Source organism: Myiozetetes cayanensis, unplaced genomic scaffold (genome assembly GCF_022539395.1).
Source record: "Myiozetetes cayanensis isolate MyiCay16 unplaced genomic scaffold, myiCay2020 scf6-25, whole genome shotgun sequence".
Lineage (NCBI taxonomy): Eukaryota > Metazoa > Chordata > Aves > Passeriformes > Tyrannidae > Myiozetetes > Myiozetetes cayanensis.
Window position 1 is genome coordinate 37,881,003 of NW_026087853.1, and position 12,429 is coordinate 37,893,431.

At 47.5% G+C, this 12,429-nt stretch overlaps 1 protein-coding gene across 1 annotated transcript in view; it reads left to right on the top strand.

The window, feature by feature from the left end:
- Positions 1–11,349, top strand: part of CREB3L1 (cAMP responsive element binding protein 3 like 1) — a 47,492-nt gene extending 36,143 nt beyond the window's left edge. The window contains exons 10-13 of the mRNA XM_050336697.1: positions 1,688–1,787; positions 5,800–5,920; positions 6,373–6,619; positions 7,010–11,349. Coding sequence (XP_050192654.1) covers positions 1,688–1,787; positions 5,800–5,920; positions 6,373–6,619; positions 7,010–7,046 — 505 coding nt within the window. The 3' untranslated portion in view covers positions 7,047–11,349. The remainder of the gene's footprint in view (positions 1–1,687; positions 1,788–5,799; positions 5,921–6,372; positions 6,620–7,009) is intronic.
- Positions 11,350–12,429: the final 1,080 nt, after the last annotated feature.

A 12,429-nucleotide genomic window follows, 5' to 3' on the forward strand; every position in this document is an offset into this window, starting at 1 on the left:
AGCCCTTTCTCAGCCTCTTCTGGGCAAAACAAGCCCAGAGAATCTCCGTTGCTGCTGCTGCTGCTCACCTGAAAGGAGAAAGCTGCTCCCACAGCCCCAAAGGTCCCTCACCCAAGGCTCTGGTGAGCACCTGTGCTTCTAATATGCAGAGCTGACCAACCGATCACCAGGGGAATTTGCTTCCTCGGAAGCAAATATGAAGACTCCCACCCCTGCAGTGGGGATGGGCAGCAGGAGCTGGAGAAGAGCCCAAGTCTGCTCCTCCTTACTGGGCGCAGCAGATGTGAGCAAGGGCAGGGTCAACTGCAGGGCTGGTGAAGGGGATGCTCATTTTTGTAGCCTCATTTATATCAGCTCGAATTGAAGGGGAGAACCACAGCCAGAGAGCAAGTTTCTCACTGACTCCTCTGCTGCCACTACAGCTCATGGAGAACTCCTAGAGGCTCTACTGCATTCCTTCCTCCCATCCATGACATGAGTGCTGTGGCATTGGCTTCCAGGCCAGCCACTGGTGCCAGGACTGGGGGCTGTCAGGTGTGGTCCGGCAGAGGTGTGCAAGAGCCAGAGGTCTCCCATCTGCCAGAGATACAGCTGCGCAGCTGCTCTCATGCATGAGGCACAGCTTGCCCCCCCGGCCTCTCTGGGAGTGTGGGCAGCCCTGCTGCGAAAAAGCATTAGCCCCACCCTGAAAATCAGAAGACTGGCTGAAAAAACAGGAGATTTTTTTTTCCCAAAATACACATTGTGTTCTTTCTAATTGGATTTGGTTTTTGAGCACTGCCAGTGGGACACTGTGTGCTTCTCTCCACGTGTACAAGGAGCAGAAGAGGATTTGGAAAGAGATTCTCCTGCAATCACCTGGCCCTAGGACCTGGCATTTCATAAAAGCTCAAACGCACTTGTGTAAAACAATCAGCGCTCCCCAAGGCAAACTCAGCAGTAGTCTGAATTTCAGTAATTTGCAGCCATTGGGAACTGTGTGCTCTGTAGTCTCCCTCATTTCAGATTCCTTCACCAGCTCAGTGAAGGGTTCAGTAGCTCTTGGTAATGCTTACCACTGTTTTGTGTTTATGTGTGTGGATACCCATGAACAGTTAAATGGGGCAGAGAGACCTTAGCACATGTTCCAACCAGGGCAGCCAGAGAATGATTAATTGCTGAACTCAAGATTTGGCTTTGCCCGTATTCCTCTGCAGAGTTTGCCAAGACTGAATAAATTGGAGAGGATCACAACTGTTTCTTATTTCTCTCTCCACCTCATGGAGCTTCAGAGTGTGTCAGTGAGTGAAGTGGGAGCAGGCAAGTCTGTGCTGAAGGTCTGACCTGTCTACAAAATTCAGCTACCATCACAGAGCTTGGTTTTCATGGTATCCTGGCTCTCCACTGCTCTGGGAGTTGACAGGCTGGGCTTTGAGGCACCCAGGAGTCCTAAATGAATCAGACATTCATAACAGTGAGTAGGTGCAGTGAAGGTGGTGGTGGACCTGCTGGTGAGATCTTTTTCTGTCTCTCACTTCCCAAGTCTGTGTGGTCAGAGAACTTGGGCAAGATATAGCAAAGGGGAGATACTTGTTTTCAGAAGGAGGAAAAATCAAGATAAAATATGAAGAGAGTAGTGATATTCTTGCCTCGCTTACTGGCTGCTACCTCCTTATCAAGTTTTGATATGCGTTGTTTCCTATCACAGGACTCTGCTCCAGCAGTTACAGAAGCTGCAGGCTCTGGTAGCTGGGAAAGTCTCCAGACCTTATAAAATGGCTTCCACGCAGACTGGGACCTGTCTAATGGTATAAGTTTCATTTCCATATTCCTTATTGGCCATGCTTCTCCAGACAGTTCTGTAGATTGCCTGTCTCTGCCCTCTTCCCTGCTGCACTCCTGTGTTGCCAGTTACATCTGCTCTCTCCCTTTGTGTTATAGTCACCAGAGCTGGGCCCTGGCTCATACATACATTGGTGTTGTCAGTTGTTTATGCAGCAACATTAGAATAATTCCTGCATTTTCACTATCTTGTTCTTTGGGCAAAATGGCACTCTGTTTGCCTTTCGTTAGCTATTAGCCATTCAGAAAAAATCTTCAATGAGCTTCCATAGTAATGGGTAGAGTTTTCTTTTGCTGAGTTGGTAATGCTTAATGTTTAACTCAGCAGGGCAGACAAACAGTCCAAGTATTCCTCCCAGTGGGCATTACCTTGTGTTTATTACCAAGAAATGGCATCTGTTCTTCCTGTGCCTGCACATCAGGCTTTGTTAAATCCAGCTGGAATTCTCTTTGTTTGCCCTTTTGACTAACCAAAATTAATCAGGGTTGTCTGTTATTTTGGTAATCCCTGTTTACCTCTCATTTCTCCTAGTGGAGGATCATGGTTAAGTAATATTGGCTTCACTGAAGAGTTTTAGGACGTGCCAGTGTGTAGCCATACATAGTCAATTGCTTATTCTTCATCTAATTTTTAGCTGGGGGAAAGTTTCTGATCCATGGTAAAAATATAACCTTCACCCCTGTGATGTCTTTGCAGGATGATGTGATGTCGTAGTAGCTGGTCATGACAAATTTGTCAGTCAGTTATCTATATCTGGTTATCACTTCTGTACTGTTAACAGTCACGAAATGCAGACAGATGGTGAGAAGCTTGCCCCATTTTCTCAGCATCCTCAGTGTCCTGAGGGATTGTTTTTTTGCTCGTGGTTCAGTTTCCATAGTTCCAGAGCCCCTGCTCTATAATTTCCAGCACTTTCAAAATCTGCTCAGGCTTTTCATACTCTTTGCTGCCCCCCATGTCAGACCAGATTTTAATGACTGTCTTTTCTTTTCTCTGCTCTATGTCTTCATTCTCGAGTTCTTTCCACATTTTCAGGTGTGACTTACCTGAGCCCAGTGGCTTATTGCTCCTTAATGCAGCGTCTCATCAGAATACCCCTGGCTCCAGCAAATTTCAATGCTACTACCTGGAGTAAGCAAGTCCAGAAGAGGTGCCAGATATCCCCCATGCTACAGACTAATAAAATACCTAATTTAGCATCCCAACAATGTCTTATCTCTCCTTGCTGCTCCCTTCATTCCAGGCATCCCAGCCCACACACCAACTCTCCCAGGCTTCCTAGCTTCCAAGCATTTCAAGAATTTGTAATTTGCTTTTCTATCTTTGGTCAGTTTCTCTCTTAAGCCTCCTAGTTCCCATTTTCCATTTTCAAATACAGCACTGCTTATCACAAAAGATATGTAGAATCATCATGCCTTGCAGCATGGGAGTGGAGCAGACTACCCTTCTTCTTTAGCTCTGTGTCATTCCTGCTGGATATTTGTACAGCCAGTTCTTGAAGGCCTCCAGTGGTGAGCAGTGCTCAGCCTCCTAGGGCAAACCATTTCAGTACTATGTTATCTTTCCCAGATAAAGCTTTCTTGCTATCTCATCTCAATCTCCCTTGCAACAGCTTAAGTCTTTTAGAAGTTCTTCTACCCAAGCAAGATCTGTTTACTCCCCCTTTGTTCAGCTGCATTCTACATATTGGAAAACTCTTGTTTTCAAGCAACTCCCTTCAGTCTGCTCTGCTAAATCACCATGATTTCTTCAATCTTCCCATGTAGGCTGAACTACTGAATCACTGCTTGTTCCCAGAGCTCTATTCCAGACTTTCTCCAAAGGCCCTAAATCTTTCTGGAAGTATGGGGCCCAAAGCTGGACAAAAGTGTTCCACCTGAAGGCCACTACAGATCCAGCCAGAAAGCCTGTTCATTCTGCTTGGGCTGAGATTTGCCTTTTGCAAAGTGACACTGATTTGGGCCTGTCTTGTCCTCCATTTTAACTCCCAGATCTTCTTCTGTAGAACAGCTGAAACATGTAGTTACTGATGTGTTTCCTCTGTTAATCAGTCCTGCCACCTTGGAGGTCTCAGCAGGTCTCCACATTTTTCTGTATAGATCTTCCCACCGTTCTCTTCTTCTCATGATCAAGATCGTTCTGAATTTGAATATTGACCAAAAGCCAGTCTGCTTGTGGTCTCCCCCATCTGCAGATTTCATTCGGTCCATCATTCAAGTCAAGCTTAAAAATGCTGAATCTTGCCAGATCCATAACAGATCTCTCTGCTACTCCATCTGCTACTTCCTCACAGTTTGACAGTGAACCATTTGATAAATACACTCTCAGTATGTCTTTTTTTGATTAATTTTTCCTCCACCTTTCCAAGTGGTTTTGAAGCTTAATTTCCCTCACTTTTAAGAGGTCAAATAATGAGATGGTCAAAAGCTGTAAGATGAATTGTACTCAGAGTCAAAACACGAGTTATTGTTATGAAGTGTTGTAAAGTTTGAACTAGAACTGAATCAGAGCATCAGAGTTAACCTGAAACAAAACAGAGCAAAACCAATCCTGTTTTGCAAAGCCCCAGTTGAAAGCCATGTTAAAGCAAGATGTTAAGTATACTGCTCTTTCCCAGCCCAAAAACCTGTTTTATTTTAGAAGGGAAGAACAGACTTCACAGGGCTGGCTCCCTTTTCTGCAAGTTGTGTGTTTGGCTGTGATAATTCCAAGCAACATTTATTCATAATTTATTTTTTCCTCTGTTTTTGTGGAATAAGGATTCTAAATGCCTTGTGTGCCTTATAATGACGTACTTAGACAGCATCTGTGCTGTCCATATTTAATGTCCTTACTTTAAAACCAGCCATGAAGAGTCTGGACAATTAAAATCCCTCTTTACATAGCGTAGTATCCCCATGTTATTATTCTATCTTCCACATCTCCTGGAATCCACTGGTGGTCAAAATTACCTTGATGTACCAGCTTCCATGCATTACTTAGGCACAGCTATTCTGAAATAGGTGAACTTCTGAAAAGCAGTCAAACAATTGCTGGCTGTGCCCTCAGGTGTCCCGCCAGGTCAAACTTAGCTAGTTTGTTACATAGGTAGCAGAAATCACCAACAGCCTCTTTGGCTGCTAAGTCTGAGCACTGAGCTGGTGGTGTGGGTGTTCAGGTAATAAACATTCAGCTCTGTACCATTTCCCACGTGTCCCTTCTTGCTGTCTACTGACAGTTCCCTAAGCTCTATAGAGTCTCTTAAAATCAGCACTGGCATCTCGCTCTGAAGCTTTACAGTTACAACAGAATTTCCAGACAGGTCCAGACCTACCTGAGGGGTATTTCCAGGGAGATTTCATGTGCCTTTCTCCTGTTATCACTGCTAGTAGCTCTGACTGATCCCCTGACAGCAGAAAGTCCTGCACACGTGGTCCTGCATACCTACATGTCAAGCATAAATTTAACCCTTTCATTGGACTCTGCATCTTTACTGTCAGGTATTAGGCAACTGTAATTCTGCTGTCATTTCTGTCCTCATGTGGATAGTAGCTTCACCTTGCTATGTCCTGTGGTACCTCACAGATTTCTCCCAGTGAGTTTGTTTTATTTACAGCCCACAATAGCTCCTGCTGAGCCAGTGGTCAGGTTCCCTTTGGTCAAGACAGAATTCATCCCTTCTGTTGAGTCTCCTTCTTTCTCAGCTTGTTTCTCAGCTACGCCTTCCACTGTTTCTTCTCAACTGGATGGACAAGTTCTCACTATTGAACCAGAAATACTCCAAATAAAGCAACAAGAGGAAGTTTCTGACTTCCCTTCTTAGATTTGCAGCAGAGATTAGAACAGCAAGTCCCTTCCCATCCTGGGGCACCACAGGTACCCAGTTGTCAGCCTGACATGATCTTCTTACACAGCCTTATATTTGTGTGCTGTGAGAGGGAATGGTTCTTCATGGCATTTCTTCAGTGGCACTGACTCTGTGCTGATCTTCTCTCTAGGTGCTGGCACTCTGCTTCGTTCTGATCCTGGGATCCCTGATGCCCTGTCTCCCTGAGTTCTCCTCAACATCACAGACAGTGAAAGCAACACCAGCACCAGACATTTACACAACTAGTAAGAGTGAGTCTAATGTGGTTCCTGCATTTCAACTTGCCAAACCATTTATGGCTCTTCCCCAACAGTCCCTGCTCAGCTGTAGCATCCTCCCCTCTGTGCCTATCCCATATGCTGAGGCTGTGGTAAGGGAATATTCCTAATCTGTCAGTGGTAAAAACTCTGGTAACAGCTCCTTGTTGGGGCCTGTTGTCATTTTATGCTAACTGCTGTCCTAAAACATGGCAAGTGTCAAAGGAAGGAACATGAAGGAAGAGTCCCAGGGCAGACTGATTGTCTTCTGAAGACACTATGTGTCCAGGGGGACATTTGCCTCCTGAAGCTGGGGGGAGGAGGGTATCCTGCACAGTTACACATGGACAAGGCTGGGTGAGCATGTGCTGAAACCACTGTCATGACCCATACCCATTGCAAGAGACCTTATCCTCATTGTTAACCAATGCTCTCCTTTTTTCCAGTTCAGTCACGGAGCCTTCTTTTCTATGATGAGGGTGCTGGCTCCTTAGAAGAGAGCTATAGCTCCTTCCTAACCATGGACCATCCTGAGGGGTGGGAGGCCGAAAAAAGGCAGTCTGAGGAGGGAAGGCCTCATCTGGCCAGGACACATGAGACAGCCAAATATCTGAGCAAAACACAGCTGGAGGGTCCTGACCAGAACCGAACTGACACAACTCTCACCCACCTCAAAGAGCAATTCCATAAGAGGTAAGCAGGTGGGGCCACCTTCTGAGCCCAAAATACAGCATGGTGTCTGGGAGTAAGTCTGTCCCCTCTGCTGCAAGCTAAGGACAGCTGAGCCAGCTGGGGCAGGCAATCAGCTAAATCAGTGGCTGGAGGAGGTCAGTGCTGGCAGGGAGCATAAGAACAAGTTTATTTTCTAGAGCAAAAGTTTGAGACTCTATAAAGCAGTGTCCCACTGGCATAGAGCTGCAGAGGGCTGGATGACTCAGGTGGTCCCAGGTTTGCATTCCATTCAGTGCCCTGGGGAAGGAGCTCATCCTGGTCAGAGCAAACTAGTTGGGCACACAGAGAGGTGAATTTGCGTAGGAGGCTGCAATGAACCTTGACTGATGCTTTGTCTTTTCTTTTCCTCAGGGAGACAAGCTCCAGTGAGACAACTGAATTCTTGTAGCAGCTGCTGGACCTCAAGGCCTCATTTGTCAGATTGCAGGATTCCCTCCTCACCAAGCAACTGAGGGGACTTGGCAGGCGAGGGCACTGCATTCAGACACTCATAAACTGGCCTTGGGTTCAGCTCCTCCCCTTCCCCATTCTCCCCATTAGTAATGATCTCCCTAAGGGGAGTCACAGGACTGCCAGAACCAGCAATAGATGTCTGGAGAAGCCCTGGACACCCTCTTCTCCTGGCCTTACCTCCTGCTTAAGTGAGCACTACCCTATGGATGTGGGCTCACCTTGAAGTGGAGGGAGATCAGAGGAAGCCCCCAAACTACTCAGCTCACTCCCCAAAGCCTCCAAACCAAGGGGGCTGTCCCCAGCTGTGTACCCCTTGGCTACATCAGATGCACCTGAAGGAGAGAGAGAGAGTGAGAGAGAGAGTGTTGGATTTACTGTCCTGCCTAGGGTACTAGGAGTGGGTGATACTGGTGCTCGAGAGATGGCTCTGGAGAGTTTGAGCTCATTCCTTGCCCTCATCAGTTAGTATATTTCTGCTTCCATTGAGAGAAAACCTAGTTCTTCCTTGCTCTAGTTTTCTCTTGATGGACATGCCTACATAACGCCAACTATCTGCAAAAATCTGCACACAAATGGAGTGGGGGAGACAGATCCCAGACCAATAAATCACCATAAAAATTAGCCAGCAGCTTCTAGATAACCAGAGCTCTGAAACAGAGAACAATTTTCCCCCACAACCCACTTCTCCCCACCCTCAGCACCCCTGCTTTGGCAGGGGTGGCATTTCTCCATTTGTTCCCAGCTTGGGCCCTACAGTGCAGTGCTAACCAGGTCAGTGGTCTTCTCACTTTCCATTCTGCAGGCATTTCATTTAAGAGTGAGTGAAACACATTTCCATAACCTGACCCCCATCCCAGCTCTCCGTCTCCAGTTCGGTTTCATGCCAAATAGGGTCTTTCTAGGAACCAGCAAGGAAGGCTCTGCAACCCATTGGAGGTCTGTCAGATTAGCCATCATTCCCCTCACATCCTCTGTGTGCACACAACACATAGTGTTGTGAAAACCACTGAGGACATACTGGCATTTCTGGAGACAGGTACATCTGTCAGAAAAGAGGTGGCATGTTGGAATTGGCCAGGGTAATGAAAGGCAGTTTTAGACCTCTTCCTTCTAAGTACTTACACCAAAGGTAGCAAACTCTTGCCATACCATCCCTCAGGCCAGACTTGCCAATTTTGGTGTTGAAGCGACCTCATCTCAAGCCTATGCCATCCTTTTTAGCACCCAGACACCCATTTCTGATCCTTCTTCCTCCCCAGCAAAAGCCCTGTAGAAAGGCTCATGTGTCTCCTCGCTCCATTCCCTCAGCTGCCATTTGATGGAAGGACAACGTGGGACATGAGTGTTGGAGATCTGGGATATGGCAGATTGCCCCATGTTTTAACACGTGTCCCTGTGCACTCTGCCAGGGTACTCTGCAGGCTCCTCTTCCACTTGTTTCTCATCAAGCACCCTGGACTCACTCTGCACTGCCCCAGCCTCTCCTCTTTCCCCAGTCTGGGAGTGGAGAAGGTCCCCTGGAGAGGAAGGATGGGATGGCTCTTGCTCAGTGAATAGGAGAAGTGAGGGAAGGGCCCTCATATCCTTCTTTTCTCCCTTTTGAAACTTGGTTTTGTCCTCCAACACCATTTAGGAAAAATTTGGACACAGATAGCTGCAGCCATACCTACATGGCCAGTGGGGTGAGGAAGAGGAAGGCTTTCAGCATAGCTCTCCTCAAGGTCACCAGATACCACTGCATTTCCCATCCTCCACCTCCACCCCAGCACAAAGAACCACTGCCGGGTCCAAGCACGCCCTCCTCCACCCCAGCACCTCCACTGAGCATGTCCCCGTGCCTCTCACTCCCACTGTTGTACAGAGACCAAGAGCAGAACTCGTTTGTACATAATGAACCTTATTTTGTATTATTGCTGATCCCTTAAGATATTGTATTTTGGAGACTCTCAGATCCTATTTTCAGTATTGTATTTTATTAAGAATTAGTGCGGGCTTGGCATCTATGAACTTCTTTCTTGTAGCAGCTCACTTTCCACTTATAGTCCAGCAGCTGCCTCTTCCCTCCTCTTTGGTTCAGTTGGTTTTTTTTTTTTTGTTGGGTTTGTTTTGTTTTTTGGTTGTTTGTTTTTTTCCAAGCCACCTTTTCTCCTCCTCCTATTACTTGCTCTGCATTTGCTTTGTGAAGCAAAATAAAAATAAAATAAAAAAGTTGCAGCATCAATCCTGGGTTCACAGGTCCTTTTCATTGAGGCATGGTCATGCCAGCCCACATGCACAGCTCCTCACCTCCTGCTCCCTGTTCCATTCCCACGCCACATGCAGAATTGCTTCAGTGCTAGGACCTCATGCTCAGTGTTGGGGGCTAGAAGCAAACTTGCATGTTTTATTTGCAGCATCACTGTCATTTCTTCTGCAGTTCTGAACAATTCAGAACTGTTCTGTCTCAGATCCTTTTCCCCCTCCAAAATACCACTATCATCCTCTTGGAAGGAGAAGATCATGGAAGAAAGTCTGTGAAGTGCAGTGAGCTCCTCGGGTGCAGGGACTGTGAAGAGGTCTGTACAACAAAGAGATAGCACTGTGGCTCTGGTCCCATCCTGTCTGAAGAAATACTTAAATCCTTCCATTAACTGTAAAAGCAGAGTAGCTGTGCTCTCAAACGGGCAATGACCTGGGTCCTGGCTGGCTGGCTGGCTGACAATCCATTGGCATCTGTGAAAACTGGTAGGTTTTGTCCTGATTTTGTGTGAAACACAAGGCAAAAGGGTCTAGAAAACAAATCTTCATTTTCTATAAAGCTCCAAGTGGGTACATTAGAATTTGGTTATTGAAACAACTCTTTCTTGTAGTCAGGGCCTCCATATCTGGAAGACAGCCCAAGCAGCAGCCCCTTTCAGGGATGCTACAAGGTGGCTCTATCTCTCAGCTCTGGCTGGATGGTACCGCAGGACCCTCTTTGCCACAGCAGAAGAATGTAAGGCTCGGGGCTTGCAAAGGTCTCTTTCTGTGGATTATAATTTCTTGGTGGAGAAGAGTAAAGTTGATGCCACGCTGTTGTGACAGGGCTGGCTATTGAAGAGTGGCTGGGACAGAGAGCAGCTTTCTTTTCTTGGTCAGGGTCTGTACTAATGAGAGGGGCTTTGATGTGGGATCCATGGCAAGTTAGATTGACGTGGGTTTTGCAGAGCTCTGTAGAACTCTCCCTGCACACCCACTAGGCAAGGAGATGCCTGGCCTTGCCCTATAGTTTGTGTCCCAGTCCAGAACTAGTTTTGATGTTCTTCCTGTGACACCTCATCCAAAAGCAGCCTCCTATCCCTGCGTCAGTATGATGCACCTTCCCTCACTGTGGGGTGGGGCTGCTCTCTGCACTCACCAGATTTCATCTGAGGGAGGGGCTCCTGCTTTGTTCACCCCTGTGAAACTTCACATAGCTCTGTAGGAATTGCCTTCCAGGGAGATTCTGGCATGCACCCTTCATGCACACTGGAAAACAGGTGCAAGAGGGAAGTTCTTAAAATGATGAGTTCTCAGGCCTTTGCACCTTATCACTGATGCAGCCAGAGCAACCAGAACCCCCTTCCATCAGGAGAAAATTTCCCTTCATCTTGACAAATCCTCCTAATTCTGCAGTCTACTAGATAACTCTGAGCTGCTCAAAGCAGGCACATTAGGATCTTTTGATCCCCGCTATGCCTCTTGAAATGGAGCCAGCCAATCACACCTACCAATTTGGCTACAGCAGCTAATTAGAGCAGAACGAGAGAAAGCAAAGCAAGAGTCACCTTCTTTGCAAGTCACCTTCAGCCTCATTCAGTTGCACTTGGTCTGCTCCAAGTGCCCCCAGTCAAGCTTTGCCACGCCAAGATGGGCTTTTGCCCATTTAGGGTCACATTTCTAGGAAGCCTCTGCACTCTCAACACTTACAAGCCCTGAACAAAGGAACACTAATGGAACAAGGACTTCGTTTTTCAGAAACAAATTATTCCTGACTGTTCTCTGTTACCAGGCCAATTGAAAAAAGGAAAAAAAAAAAAAAAGAAAAGAGAAAATAATTGGTTTTTGAGGATCACTGCTGCCAAGCGGGTCACTGGCAGTGCATAGCAGAAGCCTGGTGGGGATCTTTTGTTCGTTACAGAAGGACATGTCTTGTTAGGGATCTCAGGAGAGCATCCCTGCTCTCCAAGCCTGGCACGGTCTCTCTTGCTGTTCCCATTTGGGAGTGTGCTAGCACTCACATGGATCCATCATGTGATCAGCAGGCTTTGGTCCTGCTGCCTGGCAAGGAGCCTGGGCTTTGGACACCTTCTGGGGAGAATGGGGTGGTCACACCTCCTGATACCCCACAGGTGCTGAGGGCTTGTTAACAGCAATGGCACCTGGATGGACACTGACCCAGCCTGCCTCAACAAATTTTCTAACCTGGTGGCTGAAACGGGGCTTAGAGGTGAGCAGGGTGGAGGTTCCTCTTCTTCTGCCCAAGGGAGGAGACTGTATCTTCCCAGAGCTATACTCACTAGAAATGCTGCTTCCTAGAAAGCTTATGCCCTGTCTGTGCCTGCAAGAATAAGGATGGGGTCTGTATGGAAATACTGATATACCCTTGCACTGTTCTGTGTGCCAACCCAGAAGGAAACCCCTATCCAGGGCACAGGAGAGGTGTCCTCCTGCCTATGCCCCAGGTAAGCAGATGAGTGCCATGTAAACAGGTGACCTGGCTCAGCTGAAGGGTGCCTTGGGTGCCAGGAGGACAGGACTGACCCAACACAAGTGCCCAGGCAGCATCTGCCTGCTCTTCCCACGTCCTCAGGGAGCTCCAAGTGAAGGGTGACCCTATTTGCGACAGACACATGAAACGTCCTGCTGAGACAGGTGGGCAGAGAAAGATGCAGAAGCCTGAGCAATACTTTACATCCCCTCATGCAGGCATATCCTGCAATGTCTCCTTCAGACATACAAAATCTGGCCTGCCCTGCCTGTGTGACAGCTGTACAGTTTGGCACATGGATAGAAAGGGGCAGCTCCTCCCTGCAGAGAAGGTTTCTATAGCACAGGATTAGGCCCCATGGGAAGGCAGGAGGTACCCACTGTCCAGCCCCTCTCTCTGCCTTGACCAAAGGTGCTGTGACCCCAGAGCTCTGCTGTACCTGGCTCTTGGGACATTTCCTGCAATAAGGGCCTCTGCTTCCCACCCTGAAGCTCCTTTCCTACGGCACCAACACATCCACCAGTGAGAAATGCTCTCCATTCCTTCTAACCTGGAAGTCTGGACCCTGCTGTCCCCCAGCTTTCAACTTGCATCCATCCCTGACTGGCCA